This window comes from Acomys minous (genome assembly GCF_964271855.1).
Source record: "Acomys minous genome assembly, chromosome: 12".
Taxonomy (NCBI): Eukaryota; Metazoa; Chordata; class Mammalia; order Rodentia; family Muridae; genus Acomys; species Acomys minous.
In genome coordinates, this window is record NC_140493.1 from 85,987,719 (window position 1) to 86,009,857 (window position 22,139).

The window sequence follows — 22,139 nt, forward strand, 5'->3', positions numbered from 1 at the left end:
CGGCATAAGCCAGGCTTCAAATTGTCCTGAACCATCCTGCACTCAAGGGTCACGCCCTGCATTTGTTGAAACCACAGAATTGAAAGACATCCTGCCTTAAAATCTATGTAGAGTTCTCCTCTGGGGGCGCGGGGCGGGGGGAGCATCGCTTCACTCTAGTGTCTTACTTACGTTGCTGAGCTACATCTAGGGTCTCCCCGTCAGTGAAATGATGAACGCCTCGTTTCATTTGCAGCTGTAATTGCATCACATGTCTTAGGATGCAGGAAACCATCGTCGCCAGGCCGACCAGCGATAATTGCCAAAGCTTAGGGTGAGAATGTGGCGGTTGGTAAATATCAAGCCGCGCTCTTCTCTGCAGACTGTGTGCTCTTACACATGAAGACAAACTTGCTAATGACTTCTATAAATAACTTCTCGCTTGGAGCTGTTGTCCCAGCAGAAGCTGCTGACATGTAGCCTTCCCTTCAAGTATAAAACACCTTCCTCTTCTCTCTACTGTTCTATGGAAAAATGAAGTGGACCTGAATCGCTGTCACTGTCTGTGTGACCTCTCCAAGCCTTCTTTTTTTTTTTTTTTTTTTATCCTTTGTCTATTTCAGGAACAAGCAGGTACGCTGTATGAGTGCCTGGAGGATACGGGATCTATAGAATTCATCTCCCGACTCCTGGGGGGTCCCGCACAGGGTGGGCACCTGGGACCTATGCTGACAGAAATAAACTCGTCTGAGTTAACGGTGCTTTGGAAGGTTTAAAGGACTATAGAAATAATAGAATGGCAATTATATGAGGGGGAGGGGCAGCCTTATGCTTACTGTCCTTCCGCCTGTATCTTCTTCCAAGCTGTATACGCTTACAGGAAAATGAATGCCTTGGAAGTTCCTTGCCCAGCTCTCAACTTAAACAAGCCATAGTGGGCACACAATAGCCACAAACCAAATCCAGCCCAAAGAGTGTTGTTGCCGATGAAGTTTTCGTGGAATCTAGCCACGCCCACTCTTTTCTATCTTCTCTTTAACTAGGAAATATAGGTCACTGTGACAGAAGTTCCACAGGCCCCGAGGATGATGGGAAGATTCACTATCTAACTCACTGCAGTAAATGCCTGTTGCCCACTAAATTACAGTCTGGGCCCCTTGGGAACATGTTCTCTCCAGGTCTCACTTCATCCAGTGCAGGGAATACACACTGAGTTCTCCCCAGTAGGGAGCGCTTTGCTGGGGCGGCAGGGCTAGGGGGTGTCCCTCGGAAAGGCAGACTCAAAGACGGGATGTAGAACACCTAACTGTGATCTCTGCAGGAGCCAAAGGCTGTCTTATCTACTGCGCCAGTAAGCATGGAGTAACAGCAAGCATGGTGACAGCTGACTGCTGAGTGCCTAGGGCATCCCAGCCCCTGGACTAAGTGCTTTATATCCCAGCTCATGAGCCCATGCCAATGGTTCTAGGAAGCAGGTAGCATTACAATCCTTATGTAAAGATGAGAGCCTGGCCCTGCCCAGGGATGAAGCTGGAGCTTGACATCTCCATAGCCCTATGTGATGCTTAAAGTCTTGACTCCCTTCTGGAACTCAGACTGCTTCCTACCTGTTCTCCCTTCCCTTGCTTCCTGTGGCATCACACTCCATGGTCTGACCACAGCCTGTCTGGCTTCCTCTACCCATTTCACAGTTATTCCTACCTTGCCACTGTTACTACAGCACAGAGTGCTGAGGGTTGGGGAATAATACCTCTCACCCACGTGAAGCTTAGAGTCCAGCGAAAGAGGCGGAGAGCTCATCGCTCTCACGACAAGTGTGGAAACAGAACTGTGATGTGTGTTTTCAAAGTCGGCAGAACGGTGATAATGACTTCTTGGGGATCCCACTCGATGGGTGACCCTTGAGCTCAGCTCTAAAGGGGTTTACAATTAAAAGTCCAGTAAAGAGGGGGAGAGAAAGGTGTATTATGCAGAAAGAACAGAATGTGCACAGGATGTAGAGATGGGAGACGTACATTGTTTAAGGGAGACCGAAAGAAAGCTGCCAATGCATAGCAACCACCGAGGCATTTAGAAAAGTCAAGGCCCACACAAGGGCTGGGCTCAGAATCAGGCCTGTACCTTACAGGCAGTGGAAGCCACACACAGGTTAATGTAAGTTAAGTGCCCTGTCATGCTGAATGGCATCACAGGGTGACTCGGGTTTAATAAGGGACAGAGTGTCACACAGAGAAAGGTAAACTACAGCATGTGCATCAGGCCTGAGAGATGTGTGGTGACTCTTCCAAGACATGAGGGATGAGGGAAAAGCACATGTCACATGCTGGTGAATCACGCTCCTGGAAATGGAACGTAACGCTTCGTGCCAGAGGCTGAAGCAATGGCAAAGACAACTGGCTGTGGGCTCAGAAGCCTGCTCACAGCACATGCTCGTTCAGTGGGAATTAGCTCAAAAGCTGAATTTCAGTTTGAAGCTTGGAGAAAATTTTAGACTTTTTTGCTCCTTGGAAAATTCTGGAATGTGAATGTAGCTCTGCACCTGATTGCAAGAGTAATAACCACAGTCTAAGAGCAAAGGCCTGAAAACCATGGGCATGAGACCTCATCACCACCTGTAGCTATGAGATTCCCCATGGCCTTCTGCTAGTTCATCCAACTCTTCTACCATGCTTCTGATGAGTGGAGTACAAACTACCATGCTGTAAAAAAAGCAAGACACAGACCCTCTCTGGTCCTAAGCCTCTTCACATTTAGAAGAAATGAGAGATGGTCCTGGTTTTCTCCAAGGCCCTTTCCAGGACTCAGACTCCCAGTAGAATGATTCATCTAGCAAGCGTTTGCTACCTTCCATACTTGGGCCAAACTCTACAGCAAACATTAGGAGCAAGATGATAACTTAGTATCCATCACTTGAGATGTTTACCTAAAGGTAGAAACAGATACAAAGGCAATAGTTTTGAAATAGCGTGGTGTTTGGGTACGAATTCTATAACCATAAGAACTGGGTACGGTTACCATTCAACACTTCCTGGTGTGATGTCTCTATGGATGAAAGGCAGATAATGACATTAACTCATGGAGTTTTGAGAATTAAATGAGATGGCATTACAGCTGATGCATCTCTATGCCCATGTTCTATTTACAAATTCCATATTTCTAAATCTAAGATTGAGGTTAATCTCTGGAGAAGGATCTCCAAACACATTCTCCAAGTGCCCTACCTTCCATTCCCTTGCAATATGCATCATAGTTTGATTCCTACATTTATTGCATATGTTTGGTACTCAGAAATGTTAGTAATGATCATCAATAAATGGAGAAAGAGAAGGAGGAGATGGAAAAGGAGGAGGAAGAAGAAGAAGAAGAAGAAGAAGAAGAAGAAGAAGAAGAAGAAGAAGAAGAAGAAGCACTCTAACAGTGATGTTCACCTTTCCAAAATGCATTTGAGTCAGTACCATGTACCTATGTTTCCATCTTTACTGATTACCCAGCAATTTGGATGCCCTTTGCTCTGTAAGATATTTTGAATTTTCATTAGTCATGAGTCTCCCAGAGCTAAAACCAACAGAATACATTGAGATGTTTATAAAAAGATTTATTGCATAAACTGGCTTACCTGACTACAGCATGTGAGAAGTCCCACTATGTAGCATTTTTGAGCTGGAAACCCAGGGATTCAATGGTGTTGCCCTCAGGCCAGGGACAAAGTCTGGAGACACATGTTTGTGGTATGAATCCTAGATGCCAAAGTCTGAAGGCCCAGAAACCAGGAGCTGTGATTTGCTAGGGCAGATAAAGATGGATGTTCCGTCCCAAGAAGAATGAACGTGCCCTACCTCTGTCTCTTTATTCACTACAGGCAAATACAAGCCCATGTTTGAAAGGGCAGATATATCCTGCTATGCCAAGTCTACTAATGCAAATGCTGATCTGTCCCAGAAACATCTTCACAGACATACCCAGACATATTACCAGCTATTTGGACACCCATTAGCCCAGTCAGGTTGAAACATAAAATCAATCACTGCCAGTTAATTGACCATCGTAATAAATCCTGAGTAAGACCACCATTGGAACAGAGAAGGGCTTGACATTCAATGTCGTTGGTGTCCTAGAGAAGACAGGATCATGGATGATTATGATGTAAACACAGTAGGCAAGGCCTCCTCTGTCTCTGCTGTGCCCATCTTGGTGGCCAAAGAGATTTTTCTAAAATGCATTCGAGTCAGTTTATTTCCTTAGCCCCGGCAGCTTCCTGCTGCAGTGACTCTCACCATACTCTCCAAAGTCCTGTGTGAGTTGCTTCTACCCTGAGCCAATTTTACCCACCCCTAACCTGCTGCACTGCCTGTCGCTGTCTCGGGCCCTTTGGTATTCTTTGTGCTCTGTGTGACTAACATGCCTCCTTCCAATCTCCCCGGGCCTCATTTCCCTTCATCGTCAGATCTCAGCTTAAATATCTTCTCAGCAAAGAGCCCTTTGCTAGCTACATTAATAGATGCTGCCCCCATTTCTACACACGCCCTCTTCTTCCCACTGCCGCCTTTTTCTCCAGAAGTTAAAATTTTGAACATAGGCCTGACAGAGCACCGCACAGACAAATGGTCCTCCAGCCCCGGCCTTCTGCATGGCAGAGCAGCTGCAATGTAACCGCCTGTCTCCAGTGGCAAAATATATTAGAAATTAAAAGGCAAAGGAGAAATGTCCGGAGCATCCACAGTGTGTGTGTCCCCTCTGTGTACATGTTCCGTGGACTCGGGATGTTCAGATTTGTGGTACCCTCTGAGTGGGCACTGCTGGGTTAGTGATGCTCATAGATGCTCCACTCGTTTGCAGCTCCAGCAGGCCTCCCGCCTCCTTCCTTCTCTGAATTCTCAGAACTGGAGTCGGGCAAGCAGGCACACAAGAGTTTCAAAGCACCCGGTGACCCGGATGCCCAAAAACACCGTATACTGCTACAAAAGATGGGGCTTGTTTTCAAATTTTAAAGGAAGGGTTCCATTTAGCTCTCACGGTCTTTCTCAACGTTGAATACTTCACCCCCCCCCCTCCCCTTCCCTTTTGAATGCAATGTGGGGTGTTAACAATAACGGATGTTGTCTTGTACTTTCAGGGTCACAACATCACTTTCCGGGTACTACCTCGTTATATTCTCAAATCAGCCAGCGCAAACCACTAACACATTACAGAGATATATGATGCGTTTGCTGTGACGGTGTTGTAAGAGGCAAAACAGTGGAAACACATGAAAGCCGGTGGTGGGGTGGCTCAGTGTGCTGTGGCAGTATTCATGCAGGGAGCAGGCTATCCCCTAATAAGACACTAAGAGAACTTGGGTAGATTTATATGTATTGACTTGAATGCAAAGGCAGTGATAAATCAACTTTGAAATCGTAATTATAGCTTATATCATCTTATTGTTTCTGTTGGCATTGCTGTTATTGCTTCAGAGACGTGTCTTGTGGACCCCAAGCTGGCTCGATCTTGCTAAGTAGCTGAGGTTGACCTGGAACCTTGATCCTCTTGCCTCCACCTCCCCAGGGCTGAGATTTCAGGTGTACACCCCCAAGCTCAGATTATATGGTGCTGGAACTTGAGAGCAAGCAAGGGTGCTACCAACTGAGCTGTGTCCACGTCGCTCTATTGTTTCTTTGAACTTTATTTGCCTGTGTGCAGCTATGTACTTTATAACCAAAGGAAACCGTGGGGGGGGCGGGGGGGTTTACACTAAATTGTTCATTTTCCAATTATGTGAGCTAGGATTAGACGAAGATGAGGGAAACGTTATTCACATAGACATTTTAAAATCTATTATCAAAAATGTACTTTCATATTGTTATAAAATATTTTTTAAACCACAGCTATGTGCATCTGAAAAGGGATAGTCACATGATTAGGTTCATAGTAAAGTGGTATAAAACCTGATCATGTGGCTAAAAGTCTGTAGTGTGTTCATTTAGGCATATACGCATGCCATGTTCCACAATGGGAGTTTTGAAGAATGACGTCATGAAGGGAAACACACTTCACCACCCAAATCCAGGACTCCTCCTGCTGTCCCCCAGCCCAGTGCTCATGCCACAGAGCTTGACAGGCAGCCACTGGCTCAGGTTAGAGGTAGGGGAAACAAATGTTTGCATAGCCAAGTGAACCAGAAGGACAGCTTAGCACATTGTGAGCAGAGCTGTCCAAGCATCCTATCCACTGCCAGTATCCTCTCAACATCACGGGGCTGGCTCAGGGTCTAAAAGCTCCCTGCTCACCCAAAGCTACCAGGAAGATGTACTCACTGCCAGTGGGAGCTGTTGGAGCGGCTGAGAGAGGATGTCCACACCTAAAGGGTTGTTCCATTTCCAAGCAAGGACATTTTCCTTAACACACACTTTAGGGGAAACGTCCTGAGGGGGAAAGGGGAGGAAAAATCGGATAGTCACTCATCTTTTTAATCTTGTTACCAGAACACGTTTGCAAATATCTGGAGGTATGTTCATATCTGCGCATGCACATGCACTTTTATACACATAGATCCTATTTATATTTCCCTCTGAAATGTCTTCAATTAAAATCATATCCTTCTGATAGGGGGAACCAGAAGGGTCAGGGACACTGTGAGAACTCTGCATAGAATCAACTGAGCAGGACTCGTGAGGAGCTCACAGAGATTAGGGAGCCCGTAGGGGTCTGACCTGGGTCCTCTGCTTGATGTTCCTGCTCCTCAGGGGCTGTCTCTGACTCTTCTGCCTAGCTGTGGGACCTATTCCTCCTACTGGGTTGCCTTGCCCAGCTTTGATGTGATGGGTTGTGCCTGGTCCTGTTTTAGGATGTTATGCCATGCTTGGTTGATATCCCTAGGAGGCCTGGTCTCGTCTGAGGGAAAGTGGAGTGGGATGGATCTGAGGGAGACAGGAAGTAGAGGGGAGATATTAGGGGGAGAGGAGCTGCAGTTGGGATGTAATATCTGAGGAAGGAATGAAAAAAAAAAAAGCAAAGCTTTCTAATTGTCCTTCAGTATGTTTGCGATTCGCTCCGTGTCAGAGGATAAGCTGCGCCTCGTACCTTTTAATTGCTTGGCCGTTGTTCTTACTCCTGGTTTCCCTTCCTGCCAGGTACAACTCATCCACTATAACCACGAACTGTACACAAACGTCACAGAAGCTGCGAAGAGCCCGAACGGATTGGTGGTAGTTTCTATATTTATAAAAGTAAGTCTCGCATTCCTTTATCCTTCATGTCAACCGGAATATATCAGTCTGCAGTCTCTTTGGGGATTAAAAAAGAGTTAAAGAAGTAATGTCAGCTAAAGAAAGCTCTGGAGTCTTACGGCTCTTAGAGCCACGAGATCCACGCGAGATTCAGGGCTCTGCAAGTGAGATGCAGAAGTGACAGGTTCCATTCCAGAGCTTTGGGGCCTGAAGGTTTGAGCAGAACAGTCTCTCTCCTAAAGAGAAAGCAGGTGCTATTTGCTGGGCTGGGCTTTGGGCCACGCCGACTCCAGTGAGACAGCGGGACAGCAGCAGCAGGAGAGGGGCTGGAGTGCTGAAGCCCTCTGGGACTGTCCATCGCACACAGCAGAACAGGAGAAGCATGCGCCGGCCCTCCCCAGCAGGCCCGGCACTATAAACCTCCAGGCTTCCACACAACAGCTATAAAGTTCGTCGTCTTCCTCTCCCACTCGCGTGCTGACTCATAATCCTGGCAGGTAGAATTAAGACAACGGTCCTCATACTGACTGACGTTCAGTCAGGCTCTCCAGCTATCCAATAGGCAAGAACAACCTGAAATGTCCAATTGAGCAAGTTCTCATTTTGGCTTTTTTTTTTAATTACCTTCAATATTTTGTCAAATGTAAAGTGATGCAGATATGCAAACTTTCAATGAAAAAAGTAAGATTTCCTTCCCAATTATAAAAAAATTTTAATATATTTTATTAATTTATTCATATTACACCTCAATTGTTATCCCATCCCTTGTATCCTCCCATTCCTTCCCCCCTCCCATTTTCCCCCTTACTCCCCTTCCTTATGACTCTGACTGAGGGGGACTTCCTCCCCCTGTATATGCTCATAGGATATCAAGTCTCTTCTTGGTAGCCTGCTGTCCTTCCTCTGAGTGCCACCAGGTCTCCCCATCCAGGAGATGTGGTCAAATATGAGGCACCAGAGTTCGTGTGAAAGTCAGACCCCACTCTCCACTCAACTGTGAAGACTGTTCTGTTCATTGGCTAGATCTGGGTAGGGGTTCGAAGTTTACTGCACGTATTGTCCTTGGCTGGTGCCATAGTTTGAGCAGGACCCCTGGGCTCAGATCTGCCCATCATAATGTTCTTCTTGTAGGTTTCTAGAACACTCTGGATCCTTCTATTTCCCCATTCTCCCATGCTTCTCTCACCTAGAGTCCCAATAGGATGTCCTCACCTCTGTCCCATTTCCCACTCCTAGGAGTATAGCCAGAAGATGCTCCAGCACACAACAAGAACATTTGCTCAACCATGTTCATAGCAGCCTTATTCATAACAGCCAGAACATGGAAACAGCCTAAATGTCCCTCAGTAGAAGAATGGATAAAGAAACTGTGGTACATTTACACTACAGAATACTACTCAGCTATTAAAAACAAGGAATTCCCAAAATGTGTAGATAAATGGATTGAACTAGAAATGATCATAATGAGTGAGTTAACCCAGAAACAGAAAGAGTCCAATGGTATATACTCACTTATATCTGGATACTTGAACAAGGGGCAAGTCCCATGCAAAACAATGTCTTTAAATAAACTAGTCACAAAGGCTACTAGGCCACACTGTGCTGGCTGTGGGAGAGGTTTGTGCACAAACCATTAGAGAAGGACCAACCAGAACTTGGACTATGATGAAGACTTTCAGTAGAAATTTAACATTCACCACCAAGGAGTTTTAACGGAGTCTCCAGGCACACCTTGGGCAACAACACACCCCCACTACCACCCCCTCCCTCACCCCCACCCCCACTACCCCCATCAAGCAGACTCTGTAAACAAGTGTTGGTCATCATTCCAGACACCATGTCTATCCTGCTAACTCCCTCACCTTCATCCTAGCCAGGCCAAATTCATGGAGCTCATAATAGCCCAGCCATGAAAGACACCCCAAGTCTTGCCTGGCTTCAGTACTCATTACTGTATTCCCATCCCGTGCCTACTCAACAGAGCTGGGAAAGGAACTTGGATGAGAAGAGAGAAAGTGACACTTAATCAACCACACACCCCCAGCCATATCCCACTGGTACCCACAAGCCTGGAGCAAATTCTTACTCCAGGCCCAGTGATGATACAGACAACCAATCCATTCGGTCAGCCTGGTCCACATGCATTGAGAAGCCTAGGGGTAAGTTACATATAGTCATGTGACCAGGAGTCACCTGTTCCTGTGGTTTTTCCCTATGCCAAGCCTTCCGTGGGTAATACCCAGAGGCCAACCTGCCTTCCCCAGTAATTCTTGTCCCTTGAAGAGCATCTCAGTGTCAGTCCCTGACTTTGCCTCCCTTTGCTCAAAGTTTCTAAGTCAGTGAATGTCATCCTGGAAGCTCAAGCGTGTAACAGCCGACAGTGACTGATGGAGCGACTGGCAACCAACTTCCTCCACAGCCAACGGCTGGTGTTTCACAAGCTCATGTGTGCCGAAACGTGCATTACGCTGAGATCCTGACCAATAACCAGGCTTGCAGGTCCAAGTTGCTCTCTTGTGGTTTGCTAGAAGGAGCTAGCTAAAGCCTTAAGCCGAGAAGGGATAGTGGATAGCTCCTGAATCTTCTCAGGCCAGTCTGGCCCCCAGGGAATTTCCCATTCTTTCCTTGAGCAAGCATGAAACTTTCTAAGGCTCAGTCTCAATATAAAGCCATGTTATTCTCTCTTTCTTTGACAAAATCAGCTCTTGGATTTCTGGCTCCACAATAAGCTGTGACTTGTCATTCACTCATCTCCAAACTCCAATTGAGCGTGGGAGAGAGGCCTGCACCCTGCTAGACAGTGGTACCCAGAAACGAGCAGAATTGAATCCTTAGTCTCTAAGGATGCCCAGCCTCTCATATTCATCTGATGCCCCCACCTCCCACTCTCAGTTCCCTGGAGCTGAAGTCCTCACATGCCAGTAGCTCACCTGAGCAAATGTCACCCTGACCAAATGCTGAGCCGAAGATGGATAAGGGTTTGGCAGCACAAAGAGACGGCTCAGCAGTTAAAGGTACTTGTTGGCAAGCTTGATGACCCGAGTTCAATTCCAGAGACCTGGGTGGAAAGAGAGAACTGACTCCCACAAGCTGGCCTCTGGGCTCTACCCATTCTTTGGCGCACACAATCAATCAATCAATCGCTAAATAAAAGAATCTTGTTTCCCCCACCCCCACCCTCTCTTCCATGACCACAGGGAGCCGAGATTTAGCTTTAATTGCTGTTTGATCACACACCATTAACTTCGCACTTATACTCACTTATATCAAGTACATATTTCATCCTTTCACCCACACGGCCAACACACTTGTGCCCACAAATCATCTGTGTGCACTTTGGAAATATTTCAATAATTTTTTTTTAATCGGCTCCATAAGGGGCTGGTCTCAAAGCACTATTGTCCAGCTTTGTCAGGCACCAGGAGCCCAGGCATCGGGCAATTAAGAGCCATTTCAGATTCCTACTCTGCCTTCATGTCTGCCTGCTGTCACAGAGATTATCAGTATGAACAGGAGGCTCTGAGATATCTTTCAGATGATTAAAAAAAAAAAAAAGGATGCCGTAACAGAAGCTGGGTTTGGCACGAATGTTTCCAGGAAGCAGCAGTGTTCAACTGGGGACTTCTCCCCCCACCTGAGGTGGGTTTTTTACCTCCACTGAGCATCGGCAGTCCCCAAGCACCAGTCAGTTGCTTGTTTCACTACAGCACACCCAGGAAACCGTGTAAAAAGTAAGACAGATGGAAGCCAAATAAACAGTCTGTGCTTTCTCCAAACTAAAGTTACCTGTTGCTTATCCAATAGCGATGATCATCTGCTGTGATTTTTTGGGGGTTTTTTTTTTGCCCCAACCCTCGGAATAGATCAGATTTAAAATGTTGACGTGTCACAGCATCCGATTAAGCAGCTGAGATGTAAATTGCAGAGCCTCGCTGAGCAAGGTAGGAGAGGAGATGACTAAGATGAGCAGTGCTACTGAGAAAAGACTGAGTAAAAAGGGTGTTGGTAAGGAAGCTACACAGCTACGAGGGGCTGCTCACGGCCTTACGAAGGGTGATTCTCTGACCCAAATCGGTTCATCACCTGGCTTCCTCTCCTGGAGATGGAAAATGGACCTGTAAGAACATAAGGACAAAATGGAAACTCATCTCTAGCATGAGGCCTAGTCCACTATAGGTACTTGGTAAATAATTACAGGATAGATGGGTGGGTTGGTGGGTGGAAGACTGAATTGTGGTTTGTAATGTGGTCATGTGATAACCGGCAATGGAATCCCAAGGCTCTCGTTCTGCGTCCTCTGGTACCCCTACTTTAGATACTCTTTCTACTTGGATAAATACCCCTTTCCTGGCATTTCATCCCATATTCCCTGCTCAGTACCCTTTGATAGGTCCCCATTCCTAAGGAATACAGATTAAATATACCCTAGCTTGACATTCAAAGCCTAGAGTGGCCTAGCCTCCCATCCAGCCTATCCCAGTGCCTTCAGGTCCTACTCCACTAGCTATGTGTATAAGCACACGCCTCTCATGAGCAGGTCCTCGGCATGGATGCTTTTCCTGGCCTCCTCACCTTCCCTCCTTTCCTATATTCTGGCATTCAAATACTTCAGCCTTCATCCATCCTTCCGAACCGACTCATCCCTTAGCTCCCCCGGATTCCCCCCAAACACTGGGTGGTCTCTCCTTAATAGCTCCAGCAGAGCATTCCTTAATCCACATGAGGACAATATGCTTGCCTGCCTCTCTTCCTTCTCAAGATGAGGTGTCCATACAGAATGGTGAGTGAGTGTGTCTCTGATCTCTGAATTTCCAGCCGTCATAGCTTTGGACCCACGGCAAGCCATCAATATGAAGGAATGAAAGAATGTATGATGTTTGCCCTCGGACAGTGACACCCGCTCATTAATTCCTTCTCCTCTCTTATAGGTTTCTGATTCATCAAACCCATTTCTTAATCGAATGCTCAACAGAGATACTATCACAAGAATAACATATAAAAGTAAGTTCGGTTCAATTTCCTTTACAGCAACTACTCTACAAAGGTTAGCCCTGTCGGAAGGCAAGAAGCCAGAACGGATGATCTCCGTGGGCCCCTTTCTGCTTCATAATCCTTTAATTTTGTAGAAAGTCACTCTGGAGAGTCGGGGCTGGCTAAGAAGCAGCCCATTTTTAGCACAAGTCCCCAGACTGTCTTTGTCATCCACGCCTGTCTAAGGCAATAATGATTATGATGATGTGGTCATCCTTATCCTGTGGATTGATAATGAGCTGGGGGATTCTACCAGCTCACTGACTCTACTGTGTCAGCTGTCCATAGCTGGGGCCTTGCCAACTGTGTGATGAAAAAAAAAAAAACCCCATCCACCAGATTGGACCCAATCTGAACCTTTTCAGAACCACACACCTGAACCAAGTCTGATCTCCTTCCAGGAGGAGTCTGGGTAGTCTGCCTTCATTCTCCACAGCCCATGAATCTATAGGGCTCTGCTGTCTTCCCAGGCTTTCAGATTGCTTCATCCTAAACTCGTTAATCAGAAAAGAAGAAAGTGTGCCTAGGTGAAGGGGAAAGGGCACAGCAGGCTCCCCTGCCATCTGCAGTAAGCCTGTCGAAGAGCCCCGCCCCTCCCGCCCCCACTTTACAAAGTGAAAAAGTTCAACCCCAGGTTTTTGAAGTCTTGAAGGTCTGGATTGGCGACTCAAGCAACAGGTAGATAGTGATTTTCACCAAAGGAGAAAAGAGCGTGCAGACATTTTCATTCCTCCATCGCCCTGCTGAGTCAGCCCTTCCTATAACTGTACCTGCGGCTTCTGCCTCCAATGTGTCATTGGAAGGACAGTAGAGAGAGCAAGCACTGGCCCCCTGTCACTGGCTGCTTCTTTCAACTCACGTCTTCTGTAGGATGGTTGAGACACCTGCCCTCCCCTCCTCACCGTTGGGGTCACTCCTCTATGAAGAGGCTGGGGTAATGATGGTTGACATGCTGGTGAACCTGAGGCCACTCCGCCTCAACACCCATCACCTAGACTGACTTAATGCTCTCCACACACCCTTGCCCTTCTTCATCAGCATTTTTCTGGAGTTGCTCTCTAAGCGCGTGCTTAGATTGCTCAGCTAAGGGAGATATTTCTGTCTTATGTGTAAATAGCACATCTATAACTGCCCATAAAAGATTATTATTCTTTTAACTTTTTTGATTAAAAAAAAAAAGCCTGAAAATTAAATAAAATGTTTTCAAATAATCTTGAACGTGCAGTTTAGAGACTGTGAAAAGCCATGAAATTGCACATTAAGCCCCAACACACAATCTGTCTGATTTCCACTTGCATGGAGGATCATTAGGGGTCCTTTGCTCCTTTCTCCTCCCCTAGCCTCCCCCCTCCCCTGACACCCGCCCCGCACCCATTTGATCAATGTTAAGTGAAGTGATTACTGGTACAGAAGAAAAAGCAGAGGAAGGAAAGAGTGAGGAAGGAGAGAAAAGATAGAGGGAGGCAGGAAGGAAAGAAGAGGGGGGAAGGCAGGAAGGCAGGAAAGGCAGGCAAGCTGAAAGGAGGAGTCCAAGGCATTCCAGGCAGAGTAGCAGCATTATAAAGCTGGCTGAACATTGAAGGGCCTCGGAGGAATTCAGAGAGGAGATCTGTTCCCGTCAACACTTCCTCTCAGAGTTACCTGGGGGCGTGAACATTCTCCTTCATTCACAGTAAAAGGTGTTCTAGAGCCAAATGCCTCTGCCTGGATAGGGAGCTTACAATATTTACACTACAGAAGCAGAGAGTCTGTAGGAGAAAGGAGATGTTCTCTCTTCCCCCATCCTGCCCCACACCTGCCAGGTCCACAGTGAAAGAAAGGGCAGGGTGGGGAGGCGGAGCTGAAGCAGGACACCCTGGTCTGCATGCTGAGACGTGATAAAGGCTCTCTGATAGAAGATGCTATAAGGGAGGTGCCCTCCCCCACGGTGCCCTTTTTTCACACCCCTGAAAGGAGTCTCGCCACAGGGATAATGAGGGCTTGATACACAGAATTGGCCCAGGCACCATCATGCCCAGGACACTGGCAGAAAGGGATTGATTTGCTCAGCTGGAAACCACAGCTCTCTTCCCTCCCGATGAATTCCCTACAGCCTCCAGCAGGGGAAGGTTGGCCCCATGGCAGGTAGGGGGTGTGAAACAGGAATCTTCCTCTAGCATACAGCCTAGGCATCTTCTGTAAGAGGTAGCCGGCCACACTAGCCACAGCTCGCACACTCAGGTCCAGATGAAGCTGACGCTGCCTTCTAGGGGCTCCTATTATATTATCCTGCTTCCACACTCTTAAATTCTTAAATGAGACAGGGAAAAGTAAAGCCTCTCTGTCTTGGTTTGGGTTACTACTGCTGTGATGAAATGCCACGACCAGAGACGTTTGTGGAAGAAAGGCTTTATTTGGCTTACACTTTCATATTAATGCTCATCATCAAAAGGAAGTCAGGACAGGGACTCAAACAGGGCAGGAACCTGAAGGAGCTGACACAGGGGAGGAGTGCTTTCTTCTAAAACCCAGGATCACCAGCTCAGGCGTGGCACCACCCACAGCGGGCGGAGCCTTCACACATCAATCACTAATTAAAGACATTCCCTAGGGCTGGATCTTAGGGAGGCACTTTCTCAATCAAGGTTCCCTCCTTTCAGATAACTAGCTTGTTTCAAGTTGACATAAAACTATCCAGTTGATGCTTCTGTTTCATGTAGTACGTTCAGATGCTACTATTTCGACCTTACTACCCAGGAAGACCCAAACACATCCTTCCCTGATCTCTAAACCACCAATTTCACTGCAGACTTTGCTGCAGAATTTGCCTTGCTCACTGAGGTGGAGTAGCCATTTGGCAGCGTACTGAGCATCGGAAATTTAGAGGCAATGTAAGATGGGCACTTTGTGTGCCCCAGGGCCAGTGTTGCCCATGTAGCTCCTTATCTGTGTGGTGCTCACACAGAGCCTTATAAATGGGTATGTTTGCTACACGCCCCGCCCCCGGTTCATGGATGAGACCAAGGATACACATCCAGTAGGCGGCTGGATAGTCAGCGACTTCTATATAACGAACAAGCACCCAGCAGTGTTTAATCCTCAGTGCTACGTGTGCAGGTTAGTCGAGATGCCCCTCTTGCAGGCAGAGGTCCCCAGATCATCTAAGGCAGTGGGATCTACAGGGCTCTCATTTCTCCAGCATCAGAGGAACACCTAACAGGTACCTTTGCCATCAGCCCAGGAAGTCGTGTGATGTTATGAAAGGCTTGGCCTTGAAATATGCTCACCCTCACCACCACTTACTTTCCAGCACCCAGGACCTGACACATGACTGAGATGCTCAACATCACAACCCTCCCACTGAGATGGAGATTTGGGGAGAAGGAACTCCCTGAGCCACAATTCATGCTTCTACACTAAAGAGCAGGGTTCACACATGGCTCTTCTTGGACACAGAATTTATGCCATTTCCTTCCCTTCGTGCTTTTTTTCTAGGGAGCAAGAAAAGGTGAACTCTGAGGTCTTAAAACCAATTGTAATTCTCACATTTTGACATAGCACAAAACCTTTCAGCATGCTTTTCTCTTAACCAAAGCTTGGGTTGATAAGCATTGCCTCTTACAATCGCTTCGACTGAAAGGGGGCATCAACAAACCACAGAACTAACCCAGTGACACTTGGCCAGCAGGCTCATTCTGCTCCAAGCTATTTCTAACTCCTGCATGCATGTGACTTTTCATGGAGATCTCCTGTGGAGATCAGAATCCTCTAGAGGACACAGCCACACTGTCATATTTACATATATAGTAAACCAGAGAAGGCATCACAGACCAGAAGCCAGTCTAAGCCTTCAATTAGACTGACCTCATCTTCTGCCAAAAGGAGCGTTCTGGGCGAGGTAGACGGTTCATAAGGTAAGAGATCTTGAATCCTCAGCATCTACAAAAGCAGCCAGGCATGTTTGCATTTGCACCTGTAATCCCATCACTGTGAGTGACCGGGACAAAGACAGGAGAATCACTGAAGTCTGCTGGCTGCCAGCCTAGCTCCATGTTCAGTGGCAGACCCTGTCTCAAGGGAATAAGGCAGAAGTAATAAGCAAGACAAAGACACTCAATGTCCTCCTCTGGCCTCTTCATGCGTGCTCATGGGCAAGCATACCTGCATACACAACACACATACACACACACACCATACACTTACAACACATATACCACACACACAACACACACACACACACACACACACACACACTATAGACATAGAAAAAATGTACTGTGATTACTTTATTAAAAATAGACTAGATAAAGGCTGAAGAGATGGCTCAGTGGCCAAGAGCTCTTGGTCCTCTTGCAGAAGACCCTGGTTCAGTTCCCAACATCCATATGCTGACTCACAGTCAGCCATAACTCTGGCTCCAGGGACTCCAAAGCAGTCTTTTAACTTTTTTTTTTTTTTGAGGCACCAGGTATGCATGTGGATTTCCAACCACGCATGCAGGCAAAACACTCATACACATAAAATAAAATAAATAAGTCTAAAAACTTTTAAAGTAGACTACAGTGTGGCAAGAGTGAAAACAGAAGGTGGTTGCAACCATCGAATTATAGGGCAGTGGCGCTGGGGATGACCAGATCAATGGAGAGAGGTGGTAATGAGTGATTGGATCTATTTTAAAGGGACGGCAGGAGATTTCTAGATAAATCAGATATTTAAGGTGTGAGAGAAAACAGAACCAAGGATTCCCATGAAATGTTTAGTTCAAGCCACTGAGAGGAAGATATTTGCATCCCCTGGGATGGGGAAGACTCAGACGGAGCGTGCTTGTGGGTGGGGAAGGGATCACAGAGCTTTCTATTAGGCATTGAAGAGGAAGTGTGGTGTAGGCAGTTGTATATATGAGTCTGGACTTCAGGAGGGAGAACCAGAGTTGGAAATGTGGAAGACATCGACATCCAGATGGCATTGAAACTTGGGTGAAGTCATAGGAGTAAGAATAAATGCAGGCGAGAGGCGGGACGAGTCCTCGCTTCTGAAAGGGCAGCTTAAATCTTCACGACTTGGAATTGAAAACTACTTCTAAATATATATCTTCGCAGCCCTGTTACGGGAAAGGCTCCTAAGTGGCCAGATCACCAGCCAGCTGAGGAGGTACAGGGAGGAAGGAGCAAACACAGAAGCCAGTTGGCACAAGATGGACGTTATAGCGATAGTCCACTCAACTGAGTACAGTACTGGGGACAGAGGGAATAACTGAGAAAAGGGGAAACTGGAAAAAAATCATTCTTCCAAGATGCAACATATATACATATATAATATATATGCAATATTACTATATTTAAAAGTAAAGGTGCGCTTGCCAAAGTATGGAAGAAGTTTGGAAGCCATGTTGGTAAAGTCTACCACATGGGTGACAACGCATCCCTGTGATAAAAAAGGAGCAGACCTGGTGAGTTGTTAGTTTTCTCATTGTGGTGATAAGATGCCTGAGAAAAGAAACTTAAGTATGGAAGCTGTTCCTTGGCTCACAGTTTAGGGTACCCTCCATGGTCGGGGGGATAAGTCATAGCAGCAGGATCTTAAGGCAGCTCGTCACATATCCTTTCAGAGGAGCCGGGAGAGAGGAATGCTTGTCCTCAGCTCTCTTTCTTCTATTTCCCCGGGACCCCAGGCCATAGAGTGATGCTCTCTACATTTCGGGTGGCTCTTTCCATCTCAATAAACCCATTCTAGAACCCTTCTATTGACATAGCCAAACGTTTGTCTCTATGACGACTTTAGGTCCTGTTAAGTGTAGGAGATTTGTCCTCACGTTAGGCTCCTACACTAGTCTCCCACAGCCTTTGGTTTTTCATGTCAAGGAAATTTAACAGTGATGAGGTACGATGGCCTCATCGGTAAGCTAATGTTGAAAGGGCTGGGTGAGGTTTAGATAAAAATAATAGGTCAATTGCCTGGACAGTGACTGATACGAACTCAGTGTGCAGTATATTTGTGTTCCTAAGTTGTCTTAAGGCATATGCCTGCTGAACCTAGCTCCTTCAGGTTGGGAGGCAAGTCACTGGTGTGTGAAGAGCAGTTTATTCTGAAGGCAAGTACAGCATGGGGCATGCAGGCGGTAGCCGAGTATGCTTGCTTTCAGAGAAGCACATGTGTTGTGGCTGAGTCTAAGTAGTGCACACAAGGAGTTCATGAGATGGTACTGGCTTTTTGAGAAAGCACAATCCTGTCTGTCCTGGAACTTGCTACATAGTCCAGGCTGGCCTCAAACTCACAGAGATGCGCCTGCCTCTGCCTCCTGAGGGCTGGGATTAAAAGTGTGCACCACCACTGCCTGGTTGAGATGGTATTGTTTTCTGTGGGAACCTAAATTTCATTTTTTTTACTATAATTTTGTGTGTATGGGCATTTTGCCTTCATATATGTGTATGCTCCGTGTGAGTGCAATGCCCCATGGGTCAGAAGAAGGTGTCAGTGACCTTGGAACTAGAGTTATACCCAATCATGTGCCATCGTGTGGTTGCTAGGGCTTGAACCCAGATCCTCTGGAAGAGCAGCAAGTGCTCTTAGCTGCTAAGCCATAATCTCTCTAGCCCCAGGGGCTTAAACTTCATACATTTGAGTAGAACTTGTAAAATATTCTCACTAACCAAGACCGACAATAGAAAAGACCAGCCTGAATTAATTTCAGGCTGAATTTAGAAAGTCTTCTAAAGAAATTCCATTTTATTAAAGTCAAATCCTGCTTCCACAGAGTGAGGGTCAAGGCTGAAAGCATGACATTAAGAAATGGATTTTCAGAAAGGATTTTCTTGAAGAGATATTGGTAATTTAGCCCAATGTATTTTAATTTTTAATGCACTGGACGGGGTGATGTTTACGAACCTTTGTTTTCCTTTTTAATTAACTAGGTAGACATAACAACTCAATTACATAAAAGGTAACACTGTTATCGTTTTTTAGTACCACTTGATTTCATTGAACCAGCACTTTTTTTTATGGTATATTCAAATAGCAAAACTAATGATTAATGGATTGCAAACAGCCTTCTAAAATGGATAGCGAAGAGTAGTTATCAGAGCAAAGCTGCAAATGAACACTTTGTTCTCAAATCCTCTAGCAGTGTGTTATTCTGGTGATTTTTATCTTCCTTCAGTTGCCTGTCCACATTTCTTATGTCTTAGATGTCAACCATCCTCGCCGGTCTGAGTGCTTGTGCACTTAGTCCCTACCTAGCAGTACTATTTTTGGAAGGTGGTAGAATGTTTAGGAGCAAGGCCTCACTGCAGGAATTAAGGCGTTAGGGGCCATAGCCCTACCCTTACTTAACCCCCCAACTTATATGTGTTTATTGGATGTTGAGCCAGTGAAGCCAGTCACATCACACTCCTGCTGTCACAGCTGTGAGCTGCTCCCACCGCCAGGCCACTCCTGCCGTGGCGAACTGTGTAGCCCCTCACACTGTGAGCCAAAAGAAATCCTCTCTCCCTTAGGTTGGTTTCTCTCTGGTTTGGAGTCGCAATGAGGGAAAATTAACTAATACCACAGTCAAGCCATGCATAGAAAGTACCAAGGAGAAATCAGATCTAACAAAGAATGCACGGAACCACCAAGCCCAAGTATGAAGACTTCAACTTACTGTGTTAACATACCTCTCCCAAGGCAATAAAGAAACACTAATCTCGGATATATTTGGAGAAGAGCTTATAAACATGGCATTCAGCACCTAGAACAATCCCCTTAAAAGGTGTTTTAATTACTTATTGTAATTTCAAGTTAGTCACACCTCCTCCTGAATTTCGCAGTAAAATGTGGATGTACAGGCAAGCACAGACCCGCCTGTAAGTGCCTTCCACTTTGCAGCTCTTGGGGAGAGTTCTCCCCACAGCTCCCCAGGGGACACAGCCTTAAGTGTGATGAAGGATCACCAAACAGCTTAAGCGTATTGCTCCAGGTGCCTTTCTCTATGCTCGATTGAACGTGTACACTCATCTCAGAGGAACAGACTTGGGCGCGTTTTCACATAATAGGAAGTGTTGTACACCACTTCCAATATTGCTGTCTCAGTAGGCACTCGTGGCAGAGAGAAACAGATGAGGTGCAGCTTACCTTCAAGAAGACAGTTCTCAGAGGCCATTTTCTTCATCTGTTATCTGTGTAAAACAAAAAATGATATTACTTTATTGTATTGCAATTTCCTTTGTTTGTTTGTTTCAGTTGAATTTGCCTCATATTACAAGGGAGGATGCTATTCCAAATACTAAAATTGCCTGGTAGTTCCGTATTGATCAAAGCCAGTATCCATCTTTGGGAGTATCTGCCTGTTTTCTTGGTGGTGTGGTCTGCTTTGAATAGGGACTGTATAAGCAGGAAGCAGGAGATGTGGAATATTAGCAATGGTCCATGTGAATCAGTGCCCCATGCACTTGGCTAAGGCACCCAATGGAACCTCAGACTAAAGAAAGATTCCCCATTGTGTTGACTGAGACATTTCTTCACAATGTGTTTTTCTTGAACAACAACAAAATCAGAAGTCAACTGGAGGTTTCTTGATTGTAACTAGGAGAGTTCAGTCTAAGGTAAATTCTAGATTCATCATAGCATGCCACAAAGCCAAAGGCACAACAGTCACCTTCCACGATCATTCAGAACAGTAGAATCCTGAACATATTGATTATCCAAGGGTGGTGATCTTTCTGTCCTTGTACATCCATAGCTGACACATTAACAATGAAATCCTTTCATGCCGAAACCTTAACCTACTAACTATACATTTGGCTATATAAGCTTGTTGGTGTTGAGAGATGTTTTGGGACCAATAAAATGTTTTCCCCTGAACATAGCCTTAGAAATTATCCACAAGTGTCCATTGCCCCAGGTAAGAATAGGTCTGTGAGCTACCCATGAAGACATTGTAAGTTACTAGCAAACACATAATTAGAACTTAAACTTGAATTATAACTCTCAACTACAAGTCTGATGCTTTGTCTTCTACAAATCATTTTCTCATGAGCGAAAGCATTTCTGAATGCTGGGGCTAAAAATATATGACTTGCTCATAGTTTTTTCTTAGGTTGAACTACCTCTAGCCTATTGTCTTCGTCACTGTTCTACTGCTGTGATAAGACACCATGACCAAGGCAACTTATAGAAGACAGAGTTTATTTAGGGCTTGCAGGTTCAGAGGGTTAGAGTCCATGACCATCATGGTGGGAAGCATGACAGCAGGCAGGCATGGTACTGGAACAGCAGCTGAGAGATCACATGTTAAGACAAAACTGTGGTACAGGGAAAGCTAACTAGAAAAATGGATTGGGCTTTTGAAACTTCAAACCCTGCCACCGGTGGCACATCTCCTCCAACAAGGCCACACCTCCAGATCCTTCCTGAACAGTTTCACGAGTGTTCAACTATATGAGCCTATGGCGCCTACTCTTGTTCAAGCCACCGCAGTTACCAAGTTCACCAAGCAACTGAGAGAAGAGGCGTATGCACAGCCCACTGTTCTCAAATCCCACTGCCCCCAAAGAGACAGCACTGCTTCAATGTCAGTCTTTAAGGCAGAGGGGCGCCAGTCATAAGGGCAAAGTTACATGTTAAGTCCATACCAGTTTCAGCCATATAATTTTGAGAGTACACGCATATTTGATGCAGTAACGTGATGTCACCGTCTAAAGCTAGAAGCAAGGCTAACTAACGGTCTCAGTCTGGTGTCTTGGGTGTGATGCCTAAGGGATGGTAGGTGAAGTACGTTAAAGTTAGTGGCTGTAGACTGGAGCAATGCTTTCCTGATCCCTGTCCAGTGTTGGCTATTCCTTGCTCGGGTTATGCTCAGCACCAATTGCCAGGTGAAGCTGCTGCACAGAAGCCATTCTGTTTGATCGTTTAGTCTTGAGCCTACTGAACAGTCCTTGATACGGTGGACCTCAAGTTGGGGTCCACAATAAA

The 22,139-nt window shown here is 46.0% G+C and overlaps 1 protein-coding gene across 2 annotated transcripts in view; it reads left to right on the forward strand.

Moving 5' to 3' along the window:
- CA10 (carbonic anhydrase 10) overlaps nucleotides 1-22,139 on the forward strand; it is a 498,736-nt gene that overhangs the window by 466,494 nt on the left and 10,103 nt on the right. For both annotated transcript variants that reach the window (XM_084803345.1, XM_084803346.1), the window contains 2 exons: nucleotides 7,086-7,181; nucleotides 12,110-12,182. In XM_084803345.1, coding sequence (XP_084659471.1) covers nucleotides 7,086-7,181; nucleotides 12,110-12,182 — 169 coding nt within the window. The remainder of the gene's footprint in view (nucleotides 1-7,085; nucleotides 7,182-12,109; nucleotides 12,183-22,139) is intronic.